General features: G+C 36.4%; 1 protein-coding gene across 5 annotated transcripts in view; it reads left to right on the top strand.

Moving 5' to 3' along the window:
- The window catches only part of stim1a (stromal interaction molecule 1a), a 62,128-nt gene that overhangs the window by 17,607 nt on the left and 30,008 nt on the right, over positions 1 to 14,513 (top strand). For all 5 annotated transcript variants that reach the window (XM_067450224.1, XM_067450223.1, XM_067450225.1 and 2 more), the window contains exons 3-4: positions 962 to 1,092; positions 11,894 to 12,008. In XM_067450224.1, the coding sequence (XP_067306325.1) occupies positions 962 to 1,092; positions 11,894 to 12,008 (246 nt within the window). The remainder of the gene's footprint in view (positions 1 to 961; positions 1,093 to 11,893; positions 12,009 to 14,513) is intronic.

Here is a 14,513-nt window from a genome sequence, read left to right as displayed (position 1 = left end):
AGACATTGGTAGACTTAGACTTCTGTCTTTGATTCTTGGAACGCCTTTAGAGAAGCCTTCTCTTAGGTTTCAAAATGGCAAGTTTGTGTTATGAAAAGACAGACGCCAAGGTTTATTTTCCGCAGCTCTTGGGTCTCTTGGAAAGGTGCCTTTGTGTTGTAACACTCTGATACACAAACACAACCGGATATATCACAGTCTACATCAGTCTCTCTAGTAACACACACTCTGATCTCATAAAGTTCCCACTTATGAATTGTTCATACAAACTACTTCAAATTCTTCCACAGCTTTGTGCAGCACAAACCATAGCTTTTCTAACCCTAAGAACCTTTAGTGTGGTAACACAACAGCTGTACAGATTTGCAGCCTAAAAATAGTTGCTAGTTTTAGTTAATACCATAATACCACAGCCAGGTCTATTTTTAGACGACCCCCCCCACCCCCCACCCCATAGTTTGAGCTGGAAACCTCAACTGACACAGTGGGATTTTAGGAAGGCTGTTTAGAAGTACCCGGATTCTAAAATTGCATTTGGTGCTATAATTTCAAACAGCCAGTCTTCTTTAGCAAACAAAGTTCTCATTAAAGAGTGTTCAATTATATAGTTAAATGAAATATCCTTACAGCAACAGGTCGTATTAGGTCTTTACCTCACCTTTATTTCCAAAGATTCCTTTCTCTTTTTGATGTGATCTTCAAGTTGAATGCGTTAGTCCCCGATTTGGTGCCAATAAAGCCTCTATGATTGTGTGTTGGCCAACATCAGTTTGAGCATTAAAATCAATTACTAAATAGCTAGTAGGTAACATTATCCAATAGCCTGCATGGCCTTAGTCACATCATAAGAAAGCAAAGTCGTTTAAGAGAGAGAATGTTTTCTTGAAGATCTTGAGGATCAGGTGTTTGTTGTTGCCTGATACTTTGTTAGTATCTTGCTAACTCTGTTTCTTTTCTTCAGAGCTTTGCCGCATTGATGAGCTGCTATGCCTGGACGAGATCGCCATCCTCAGTTTTGAGGCCATCCGCAGCATTCACAAGCAAATGGACGACGATGCCAATGGGAATGTGGATGTTTCGGAGACTGATGGGGTCAGTCAATTACTTTTAAAACTGATTCTTATGTGGCTAATGCTTGTGTAAATTAGGCAGTTGATTGACCTTTGTTCTCTTTTAAATTTGCTCGTAGGCATTTTATTAATTTGTCTCATAGCATTAACATTCAAGTCAGCATAACTGTAAATGGGTCATCTGGAGCAGGTTAATAGGTACCCGAATAATTGTTGCTGCTTGTGACATGTTCTTTTATGTTTTTTAGTTGTCCGTTCATTTACCCTATGGGGTACAAGAGTGACTGCCTTGGTTTTGAAAGTATTTTTACATGTATTGTTAACACTTTACAATAACATTAGTTAATGGATTAGTTAACATGAACTTACCATGAACAACACCTCTGTTCTTACATTTGAACATTATAAAAGTACTTTTCATGGTTTGTTCATGTTTGTTCACAGTGGATTAACTAATGTAAACGAGATTTTAATAATCCATTAGTAAATGTTAAAATAAACATTAACAAAGGTAAATAGTGCTTTAAAAGTACAGTTCATTATTAGTTCACGTTAACTAATGTAGTTAACTAATGAACCTTATTGTAAAGTGTTACCAATATATAATTCTCCATAGGCATTAAAAAGTCATGAAACAAGACATCACATAATTTCAAACTTTGTTTTCAAGCATAAACCGACACAATACAATGCAGTGTTTATTTAAGTAGCACATTTAAAAAACACCTAATGTTGACCAAGTGCTGCACAAGAGTATAAAAAGGCTGCAATATCTCACACATCACACACCAGCTGTAAAAATGGGTAAGGTTCTAGATAAAAAAAATAATAAAACAGAGAATCAGGGAATATTTAACGCCAGGGAAAAATAAATAGCCTATGTTTTAAGAGTAGATTTAAACATTTATAACAGTTGTGGCAGTTCTTACGTTATCCGGGAGGCTATTCCAAAACTTGGGTCCAACAACAGTAAAAGCACGATTGCCTGTATTTTTTAATTTACTCCAGGGAATATAAAGAAATTTAGAATCTCCAGAGCTACTGTGGTGCCTAGTTCTGAATGGTTTTAAATCCAAATAATACAACTTTTGAAATCAATTAATTGTTTAACAGGTAGTCAATGAAGTGAATTCAAGATCAGTGTAATGTCCTCACATTGCACTTCCCTTGTGAAGCCGGGACACTGCGTTTTGAACGAACTGTAAACTTGATGGATGACTGGGAGACACCAGTGCAGTTATCCAACCAAGACTTTACAAAGGCTTGCATAACTGTTTGAAACTTCTTTAAAGAGAAGAATGGCTTGACCTTAGTTAAACAACAAAAATGACTAAAACAATAATTCCGTAATGGGTACCGGTACGTATATAACCGGTATTTTCCGGATCAGAATGCAGATTAAAGAGGTCATATAATGCCACTTTTGTACAAGTTAGTATGATTCTTTAGTGTCTAAATGAAAAGTTTGTAATATACTTTAATAAAAAATTATATGATCAGATAAGAAACCAAGGTATGATACGAAAACACTTTTAACCTGGTCAAAAACAGCCCTGTTTTCAGCAAGCCATATCAGTGCATGTGACTTTAAATGATAATGAGCTTTGCTCACCCCGCCCCTCTGTTTTGTGGGGCGTTTTGACACAACACATGTGTTGCCTTGACAACAGTTGAGGTATTTTGGATAAAAAATGGCAACTGAATTCTCTGAGGATAAATCTGAGCAACCGTTGTGGAACAAGATGACGGCCCCAACGAAGGAATGATTGGTTAACGTAATGTGACTTTGATCTATCTTTGTATGTTCTGTCAGAGTAACGTTAGCGTAGGAAGATACAAATGCTATGTGTTTACTGATTAGTTAATTGACAGATTGATGTTGCAGCTAATGCCAATAAAAACTTTTTATCTGTAAATGTAGGCTTGTCAGTGTTGCGTAATATTACCTATGTATTTAAAGTAATTTAAAGGGTTAGTTCACCCAAAAATGAAACTTATTTCATTAATTACTCACCCTCATGTCGTTGGACACCCGTAAAACCTTCGTTCATCTTCGGAACACAAATGAAGATATTTTTGTTGAAAGCTGATGGCTGAGAAAGGCTTCAGAAAGGCCTCCATTGGGATTCAGTACATTTCCACTCACAAGACCCATAAAGGCACTAAAAACATTGATACAAAATCCATCTCACTACAGTGGCTGTACAATAATGTTACAATGTGACAAAAATAGTTATTGTGCGCACAAAAATCAAAATAACAAACCTAATCTCTAACTGAACTGATTTTATGAAGATGATCGCGGTCGTGGTGGGAAAGTGATAGTAGTGGTGGCTTTGTGAACGGCCTCGTAGGGCAGCGAAGCATTCTGGGAATTGTTGTCTTTCATCCCCATGAGACAAAAATAAATGTTCTGTCTTTTCTCAGTCTAGAAAGCACCAAATTAAAAAATAATTTCACATTTCTACTACATTAATGACCCAGTTTAAATACAGATTTATCTTCCCAGTGCTGAAGTACTCCTTTAATAAGGTTTATTTTATTTGTTTCTGTCATAACTGCAGCTTTTCTGAGATGATGGGTATTGTAGTTCTTCACCAGGAATTTGGCAATTAAACACGGTTTCAAAATTATTTTATGTATGCAGAAAATAAATGACATTTCCAGAAAAAAACTGTCATAGCCTTATAAGCATTTCAAATCCAAGTTTCTCTAAACCGATTGCTCTTTCAATTATTTCCGATCTCGGGAGAGTTTCGGGATATAAAATTAATTTGGATGTGGAATATGTAGATCTAAATTAATGTTGTATGTATAACTGTTGCATAAGGGAAATCAATAAGAAAATGTGTAGTTCAAGATTATAGTGCTCAAGTCAGCTGTATCCTTCTCTAAGCATGTCTCTAAATAATATGATTTGGCTAATTCGTCTAATGCTCTTTTCAATGGTCTGGGCTTGTTAAAGCATTAGTACCTGGTGGGTTTTATCAGCCTGTGTGACAGCTCAGCAATGCGTGTCATGGTTGGTGTTGTCTTGCGGTTTGGACTGCAAGATGCAGGAAACTTATCTGGAGGAAACCACAAACCATTTTACCATTTCTGCAGAGGCCATAACCACTAGTTTAGACCCATATGTAGGTGTCTCGCAGAAAGAATCCTTATAGGGTCAGCCTAACTGATTACTAAATACATCCACTATTACGAGGGATAAAAAGAGAGGAAATATTAGTCAAAATCTACACTTGTGCATTTCATCTGGGCAAGCTTAGAAAATTTTTGTGTTTGTCCCTCATCTTCAAACTTTGCCTTACTGGTTGTAAAGCAATGCAGTTGTAAATATTCTACTGCCCATGGATATGACATGCAGAATCTGCAGTGTCTTACGAATGGATTTGTGCTTTTTCTCTGCAGTTATCATTAGTCACATCTCAGATGTCATTGATCCAATCCTAGGAGGCTTTCAGTAACACATAAATGTGAAGCAGCGGTTGGTTTTACAACTTTTTAGGAGAAGGACAAGCCAGGATGGTTATGATACAATTGTTATTTTTTGCGTAATTAATCTTAATTAACGTGTTAAAGTCCCGACCCTAATATATATATATATTAGGGCTGGGAAAAAACGATTATTTTTTAAACGATTAATCTAGCGATTATTTTTTCGATGCATCGATTAATCTAACGATTAATTTTTCCCGTCCGATTCGGTTTCGATTCGAATATCGATTATCTCCCCATTAATTGCCTTATAGCAATTTATACATGTTGATTTAATTATCTGAATGAAAAAAAAAACTAATTCCTTAACATTGGAATTTTAAGAGCAATAAACATATATTGCAAAGTAAAAGGCTATACAAGAACAATGCATTAAATAAAATCATAACAAAATACAAAATACACACACACACACACACACACCCTATTTTTTGTATTGTCTGCAAAAAATGTGGAGTCATGCCAAGGCAAAAGGCAGAAACTTCCATATTATCAATATTTGGTTGCTGATCACCATTTAAAAATCATTATAGTAACACCTGGATAAAATCTAATGATCATGGCATTTATTTTGGATGATTTACAATTAATTATAGCCATCTTCTTATTACCATCATGTGCTTTGGTTGCATTCTGATGCCATTATTAAGGACACAATACGTCTTGTAAAAAGTACCTTCATTGCTGTGCAGCAAAACTTACAGGTTGATAGGTGACACTGAATTATATAAACAAGATAAGATTATTTCTAATGAGTAAACATTTGCATATATAATGCAAAGATATAAAAAATAGAACAAATAACAAATAATGAAAAAATGCATGGGATTGGAATAAGATAAATAGCTAGGGATGCACGATATTATCGGCACGACATCGGAATCGGCCGATAAACGCTTAAAATATAAAAATCGGCATCGGTCGATATGAAAACATTATGCCGATATGCCTTGCCGATATGATAACGTGTTGATATGCGCCTGCAATAACTCACGTGTGCAAGGAGTGCTACAGCGATAAGACCATGTCAGCACTGCAGTCATTCTTCAAGTGAAAACAAGACAATACATTGCATGTACAGTGATTTATATTGACTGTTTTTAAATGCTGCCTTGAATTTCTGAATGCACGTACAGAAGGACGTGACCGTCAGCAGCAGATTTGCCACGTTTTCACAACAAAACTAGCCCAAAACAAGCCCAATCGCGTCTCCCCACTCTCTAGCACGTGCGGCAGCCTCCACAGCAGCAGAAGCTCCTCCAGGTCCTAGTGCCCTCCCGCTAGACCGCTATATATTTATACATGTAGTGGGTGCGCTGTTGTTACACTAATACAATGAAAAGTAGAATACACAAATAAATTGAAGTTACTTCTTGTTCTGAATAAACAAATCAGTAATGATGTCATAAATCACAAGCATGACACTTGTAAATTAAATACTTTTATATACAGTGTATTAATCTGTAATAAAATTTTACGAAATGGATGATGAAAAATAATCCAAGGAGCTCTACAATAATTGTAGAATTAAAAGACAGCATCAATGGATGTCATGCCACCCCCACTTCATGTGCACAAACGTTAAATCCAAAAATACAATATTTAGGTTACAGCTGCATCTGGGGTGAAAAATTACTGACTTTATTATTGTTATTTTCAGAGCTTTTAATATACTCTTATCATAAAAAGAACTTTATTAACATTTATTTATCTTTAACAAGAATCCTTTTAGTAAGGAGACCTCAGAAATCTGAAACCAGAATGAAAAAAAAAAGTTTTTGCTCAAAATGGTGTTGTTTCCAAACAAAGGGAAAAAATAAACATATATCGGCATCGGTATCGGCATCGGCCTAAATGAGCTGAAAAATATCGGCATATCGGATATCGGCAAAAATCCAATATCGTGCATCCCTATAAATAGCAAATAGTGCCGCTGGTTAATCAAGGGTTAAGTTTGGCTATCACACTCTAATGACAGCACTCTCTGGTTTGGATTGCCCATTCATAGGCTAAACAGAGTAATTATTTATTGCAATATGTTTTTAATGTTTTTATCTAGTAAAAAAAATGAAACAATAGGCTACATAGCTTAATTACTTTTACATCTTTGAATGAAAATCGCCTAGCCTAAAAGGAAAACTTTTAGATTGATGTGAACGACAAGTAGGAATAATTATCAGAATGCTTGTGGATTAAACATCCCCGATGACGTTCATTGCCATGGATTTTATCAGGTTTACAAGAAAAGGTAGGATATATGGATATAATTGCGAACTGTTACTACTGATTGTATGCGTGAGCTCACGCTGTCACGGCATTCGAGTGCACACAGTCGTGGGCAGCCCCAAACTGCCTGACAGCGCGCTGAGTGAATATTCTGCATTATGAAATCATGTATGACACAGTCTACACCTTAACTTAAACGCGGCAGACTTTAATAGACAGTAAAACAAAGGCGGGACACCATAACTGGATGTCGGTACCGTAACTTAATTTAAACATCTGTCTTCCTGTGTGCAGAAATTTGTTTATGTAGCAGTTACTTACATAATATACTTTATTATGTATATCTATGGTTGCTACTACTCTCCGGCGCCACCATCTTTATTTTGAGTCTGACGAATCGACGCGCATATTTTGCGTCAACGTATTTTTTGCACCGACGTCATCGATGACGTCGACGCGTTGTCCCAGCCCTAATATATATACATATATACATATACATATACACAACACACAGACTGAAATTGTCATCATAGGTGCATGTCCATTGCGAGAGACAAAATCTAAAAAAAAAATAATAATCCAGAAATCACAATGTATGATTTTTTTTTACTAATTATTTGTAAGATACAGCTGCAAATAAGTATTTGAACACCTGAGAAAATAAAATATATATACACACACACACATTTTTCCGATTTCCAGGCAAGATTAACTTTTGCTCACATATTTTTACCTTTTAAGCAAAGAAAGAATATATACATGTATGTATGTATGTATGTATGTATGTATGTATGTATGTGTATATATGTATATATATATATATATATATATATATATATATATATATATATATATATATATATATATATATATATATATATATATATATATATATATATATATTGGGGTCTTAAACGTACTTAAAAAAGGGTTAAGTTAGAAATAGTTCTATTATTTTTAGAACTATTTTTTTGTCACTTCTTTCACACCTATATTGGGTTATTCTAGCCACTACCAATTTCAGTTACTCCACCAGCTGACATTGAGCAAGATTAGCAGATCAAAACCGCAAAGAAAAACAAGTCCCAACAGACCAGGCCTGTTCATTCTCTTAGCAGTATGTTTTGAGCAATAAACTCCCACATTTCCCTTTTGTTCCATCTCTTTTTTTTTTTCGTCTTTTTTTTTAATGAATGATGTCCAACATTTTGATGCTGCTTCCGAACCTGTGGCCGTATGCCAGAGGAAAGCCGGTCACCCTGTTCATTGGGTGTTGTTTTGGAAGCAAACACAGTGGAGCAGATCCTGTCCCTTCCTGGCATCCTTTTAGTCGAGGAATAGGTTGTGTAGGCGTTCTGTCCTGCTGCGTCCAACCTTCACGAAGCAGCCTCAAGGCAAATCTGATGGAATGGCAACCACAGATTTTTAAAGATTTGTGAGTTCAACAATTCAAAATTTGATTGCACACAGTGCAGTTTGCAATCGCAGAATTAAATCGTTAGATTAGGTTGCGCTACTTTCAGTGTCTGTTTCCTTACAGAGTGCTTGACGCTTGTCTTTGAGCGGGCATGTCTAAGAATGTCTTTGCCTGTGTTGGAAACCATAACTCATTTTCTTTTTAAATGGCTTTGGGAAAGTGACAGCGTTTCTAGTGAAATGACAAATCTCTCACAGTGGTTTCAGTTTAACCACAGTTTGAAGCTCTTTGCCATCTTAAATATCTCCTGAACTGCTCTCTAACCTTCTTTTGCGTTATGTAATCATTTTTGCCATCTGCTGTGTCTGAGCAAACACAGCCTTTGCTCCGCAAGATGTTTAGAACACTCAATGGCGTTAATAGACCCAGAATATCTTAAAACATTACGTCTACATATATAATAGTCTCTGGTTTTGCTGTTAAGTGAAAACCGTTTATTGTCTTTGAATTAAGTTCTGGTCATTTGCTCATAATGGGCAAACAAGTGGTCATTTTCAGTCCAGTAAGGTTTTGGAGTGGGCAGGGCTTTTTGGCATGGAAGCCAAGTGACCAACAAAATGTAGTATTGCATGTTATAGCCAGTTAAGATAAAGATTTAAAGGCTTTCTATTATTCATAAAAAAAGGTAATTGAATATATATAAATTATTATATATAATAATTGTTGCCTCAAATTATACATTTTACAGGTAGTCCACTGAATAAATAATTTTTGTGTATAAAAGTCACAGTTATTTTTATTTTGCTATCCTCATTTGCATAAAATAACTATAGTGTAAAATATATCTGGTGACTGAATAATGTTTGGTTTGACTGTATATATAAACTTTTTAAACCCTTTAACGCAAGAGTTTAAAATAATTCAAATTGCAAATTGCTTTCTTTGTTCAATGCATGCGAGTGCTGCCGTATGTGCGCATATGACCAGTCGTTTTCTCCGTCACCACTCGCGTGAAGACGCGCTGTGAGACTCGCGGGCGCTGAGAGAAGATCTGACGCTGTGCATCATCCGAGAGCGCGCGCTCGTCTCACAGCGGGCAAATATTGAGTTCACTTTTAAGTCTTGCGCTTAAACGGACAAACTCACACAAAAAGTATGTCAACATGTCCATCTTGATAGCGGACATAGTCTGAATATGCCTTAAGTGAACTGTATAGTATGCACAGTCGAGAAAGACATATCCCTGCATCAGGTCTTAAAGGCGCAGTAGCCTTTACTGCTGCCTGAGTGATGTCCTTATATTTAGTTTGACATTAAACAATGCTCTTGATTGAATAGCTTTTGTAAGTTTAATAAGGATTAATCTTCCATTTAAACAGTTAAATATGCAGTTATTTTACATTTGATTACTTTATTCAATTTCTGTACCTTTCTGCAGGCCAGTAGGCATGAACATTATTATTTAATGTACACATGAGTGAGGTCGAGTTAAACATTTTAGTTTGAATTTTTTTTTTTTTGGTTTTCAGCTTTGGTTTCTTCTTTTTTGGTTTCGGCCAAGAATTTTGATTTCGGTGCATCCCTACTGACAATGTTCTGCTCGGTATGTTGTCAGCACGCTTCAAAGATGCCAGAACGAATAGTTTCATTCTTGGGAATAAAAACCATAAAACTGGAAGCCATAAAAGACCACAAATCATTGTGAAAATGTCAGTATTTCATTGAGACTTGAGATTAAATAAACTGCTTAAGTATTGTAGAGCTTGTAGTATTAATTTTCACATGCAGTTACACATTGTCAGTTTAAAACAAAACAGTGGCTGGTAAAAACATTGAGTGGTAGACTTTGAAAAAAGTTCATTTCCATCCCTGGTGAGCGCTGTCTACGGGTGACGTCATGTATTTTGCGAAATGCGCAGTTAGGTAATGTGTCGCCCTCCATACGTTGTAAAACAGATACGCAATATAAACGATACAAAATTGGCCTACGATAGAGATTTTAAGTCTACATTCGACTACAACTGTTTATTAAGTTAAAGGTTTGTTGCCGATTAGAACTTGAAGTGCGATGAGGTCTTAAAATATTTTGAGAAGGTCTTTAAAAAGTCTTAAAAAGGTATTGAAATTAACTTCAGGATTCCTGCATATACCCTGATGACTCACCGCAGCCAAAATAGCGCTTTGTGACAGAATTATTTCCTTTTTCCTTTTATTATTCCAAATATTCACAGACTTGCTTAAAGGTGGGGTAATTGTTATTTCAAAACTGTTTAGACAAAGGACTCGGGCCGAGTGGAATGACAAACTTGTAGCCAATCAGCAGGTAAGGGGCGTGTCTACTATTGATGGTGAAAAGAGAGGCTCAGTCCACGTCATTATTCAAAACAAGACGTACATACATAAGGGACATTAGCCGAGAACTAATATATGCTGCTTTTGCTTGAATATGCTTGTCATTTTCACGTGTTTGTCCATTTGCAATCGTATTGTGGCTCACTTCAGCGATGATAAAGACCCGTTCATTTCCACAATGTATGGATTATCTTTGTTAAATCTCCTCACTGTTTCAAGCGTCAGCTCACAAAATGTGTCCAACAAGTAAGATACTATACTCCTAATATATGTTTGTTTCCTCTTTTCTTGATCTATATAATCCTAATCCGGTCATAAGTCATATGTCATAAGCTGAACTATCGAGCTTGTGTTCTATCGAGTTGTTCATGAGAACTGTTTGTGTTTTTGTGATCTCTATAACCCTAATCCTGTCATAATTTTTAATATGTTCGTTATATGGACTGTCGGCTCATGTTCTATTGAGTTGTTCATGAAAACGGTTTGTGTTTTTGTGATGGAAGGGGTGACTTTTTCATTGAATATTCAACCTAGATTAGTTACACACAGATTCTGCCATAGTCGTTGCCTGGGTTACATATGTGTGGGGCAGAGCTATCAAAATAGGGCCGAGACCCTTTTTAGGGGTATAGGTGTGTTTGTTTTGGGGATTTGAAATATCAGCAACGGTTACCAGATAGCACTTACCCACCTTTAACATTTCATCAACTACCTGATCTTCCGCTTCTCAAATACGCGTGAGTGTGCTTTGTCGTTTCAAAACCTTTTTAAATGATCATTATCTTGATCTCTAACGTGAGATGGGCATCACCATGTTTGTTTGTGCTGCAGTTCAGAGAGTCCTGGCAGACGGATTTACATCACGTGAAATGATCGTTTTCTCCCGAAACACATGCAGTATATCATGTGGTTGCAAACACTGCATAGTTTTGAAACGCAGTTATGTGATATCACTGAACATTTCTATAGCCGATGTGAGGTAGCGTACTCTGAGGGGCACAGAAATAAAAATCCCATATGGGGGACCATTTCACTCAAAGAGTTGAAAAAAAGTATAAATATTTTTTGCCATCTGATCTATAGTTCTTTTTAAGGGCTGTGATAAGTGTCTGCTTGAGTTTGGGCAGTTGACCAGATTCTACAGAAACTCTTTCCAAGTTCTTGTACTCCATCGCAAGGTCTCTCTTAAAGAGAGATAAATAAATATCTACTTTATCAGCTAGTGGAGAACATGGCAATTGCATTCAAAATCTTAGATTTTCTCATGAATGCAATTGGATCCTTGAGCTGCTAATTGGAATCTATTTCATTTTGTTCCGTTATCTGACAGTTTTTAAGAGAGGACCTCAACTACCATGACCCTAAAGCCAAGCACAACAGTTTCCACGGTGACGACCAGCTCATCAGCGTGGAGGACCTGTGGAACGCCTGGAAGAGTTCGGAAGGTGAGAGCGGCACTTTCATAATGAGCCATTAACGCAAAAAGCTGCGAGTCACGATTTTCTGACATGTTCTGTGGAATATGTTTTACCTTTTTATGAAAAACGGCTCATCGGTTGACCTTTGCTAATGCAAACTCGCATTCTTACAAGGTTTTTGCTGACTTTAACATTAGGGACAGATTTTTTTTATGTCTAGTGTTTGTAGTTGTCTCCACAATGTGCCTCAAACTATCCAGCTAGATGAAATAAAATACTTAGTTATTTTAAAATTAATAATAATAATAATGAATCAGTCAATTAAAGTAACATGGTGTAATCACAGTACTAGTACATGGTGAGTTTTGTAGGGTGTGTGTTGTGTTAAGTGCTAACTTAAATGGGCCTCTTAACAGCAGGAGTGTGTTCACTTAGCGAGACGCTTTCACGGTTTTCAACACCTCCTCTAAATCCAGATAAACCCCAGATCCGCTCCAGAACACTCAACCTTTTGGGTCCTGCTCATGAATGTACAGCTGTGAATGAGACCGTGGTAAAACAGCCCATGTTCAGAAGGAATATAAGCCTACTGCTTACTACGATGTATATACTGCTACACAGTGTATAATGCGGTGATTCTGGTGGGCTAAAATGTGTTTCGGGTTTGTTTTCCGAATAGACAATGCTGTATGCAATAAGCAACCATATATTAGTTTCAAGATTGTACAGCACAATAAATGAGCCGACCATGTTTCAAAAGGAAAGAGAAAATGCTTCCCATATATTTTGTTGATGAGGTCAGCAGCTGATACTAACATGAGCAGTTGGTATCAGCCTTCATCCTCAAATCCGGAACTTAAGTATGCAAGGTAAAAGGAAATACTAGCTATTCAACAACCAGCAGTTTATCCATATCATCTTTATTGTCAACACTGGAAGCGAGTGGCATATTGTGAAGTTTCCTCTCATTATAATCAATGATGCAATGGTAATTTAGTGCAATAAAAGGTTATTTATACTACTATTCAAAAGTTTGTGATTAGAGAGAGCGATTAAAAACACGTTTATTCGGCAAGGATTGAAACAAACTGTTCTTTTGAATTTTCTATTCATCAGAGTACATGAGAATATTATGCAGCACAACTGTTTTCAGCATTGGTGATAATGAGAAATATTACTTGAGCAGCAAATCATCACATTAGAATGATTTCTGAAGGAACATGTGACACTGAAGACTGGAGTAATAATGCTGAACATTTAGCTTTGATCACAGAAATAAATAACATTAAAAAAATATTAAAAAAATAGAAAAGATTTGTTTTAAATTGTATTAATATTTTACAATATTTCAGTTTTTACTGTTATTTTTAATAAAATAAGAGACTTCAAAAAACTAAAAATCTCACCAACCCCAAACCTTTGAACATTAGTGCAGGTTATAGTTATGTAATCTATATTTAGTTTTGAAGCTGTTAGTTGTTCTATTTAACGACTGCAGTTAGTGGCCATGTATTTCTAAGAGACATGTCTATATTTTAGTGGCTTGCATGAACATCTAGTTTAGTTTAGCACATTCCTAATGAATGAGAATTTATAGTCACACTTATTGCTTGCACTTCATTCATCTGGAAATGAAAGATCAAGACAAGCACATACATCATGCCATATTCTCTGGCTGTGTATACTGCACGTTCTGGCAAATATTATATTCTTGGATCTGACCAAACAATGTCTCTCTTGGGTTTCCTCTCCTCTTTACTTTCTCCCATTTCTTTTTGGTCTGTTTTATTATCTTCCTCAAAGCACAGCTGAAGAGCCAAGGTTATGAAAGCCGATCTGTCCCAGCCAAGCAACACGCACACATGCACACTCACTCACTGAGGGTCAGGCGAGAGATATACCCTTACACTTTTCATTGAAAGCTGGCAGCGTCTGCTTTTTTCAAAGGTGGTGTGACAGTGAATGGCTGGTATTTATGCCAGTGTAATATTTATACTCCAGTAAATATTGGATTGGTATTATGCCAGCTGCCACTCTGCTCTATATGCTTTTGTGTGGGGGGGAGTTCATTGAAATATCAAAGGCCAATGTATTTAGGCCATGTTTTTTGATGTCTGAGACCAATTTTAGTAATCGTTTAGTTTCAGATTTCTTTCATCATGGGCAGGTTTGATGGCTTAGTGTGTCGTTCTCAGTGACAGCATATTAATTGCGGTGATCCAGTATCTGATAAAATTCTTGTGTTTGTGCAGTAGTCCTCAAAAATGTGTTACAACTGGACACCGTTAGTGCTCGCAATGCTTTAAAGGAACACACTGACTTTTTGGGACTTTATCTTATTCACCATATCCCTCAGAGTTAGATAATTCCATACATACCTTTTTTTTCTTATGGGTGCCATGACTCTGTCTGACACACACACTGCTAGCATAGCTAAGCACAAAGACTGGAAGTAAATGGCTTCATCTTGACTAGTGTTGCAGGATATACCGGTACTAGAAAAGTATTGTGATACCCTGCTATTACAAACGG

This window comes from Pseudorasbora parva, chromosome 8 (genome assembly GCF_024679245.1).
Source record: "Pseudorasbora parva isolate DD20220531a chromosome 8, ASM2467924v1, whole genome shotgun sequence".
NCBI classification, from domain to species: Eukaryota; Metazoa; Chordata; class Actinopteri; order Cypriniformes; family Gobionidae; genus Pseudorasbora; species Pseudorasbora parva.
This window is presented reverse-complemented; position numbering and strand designations above follow the sequence as displayed.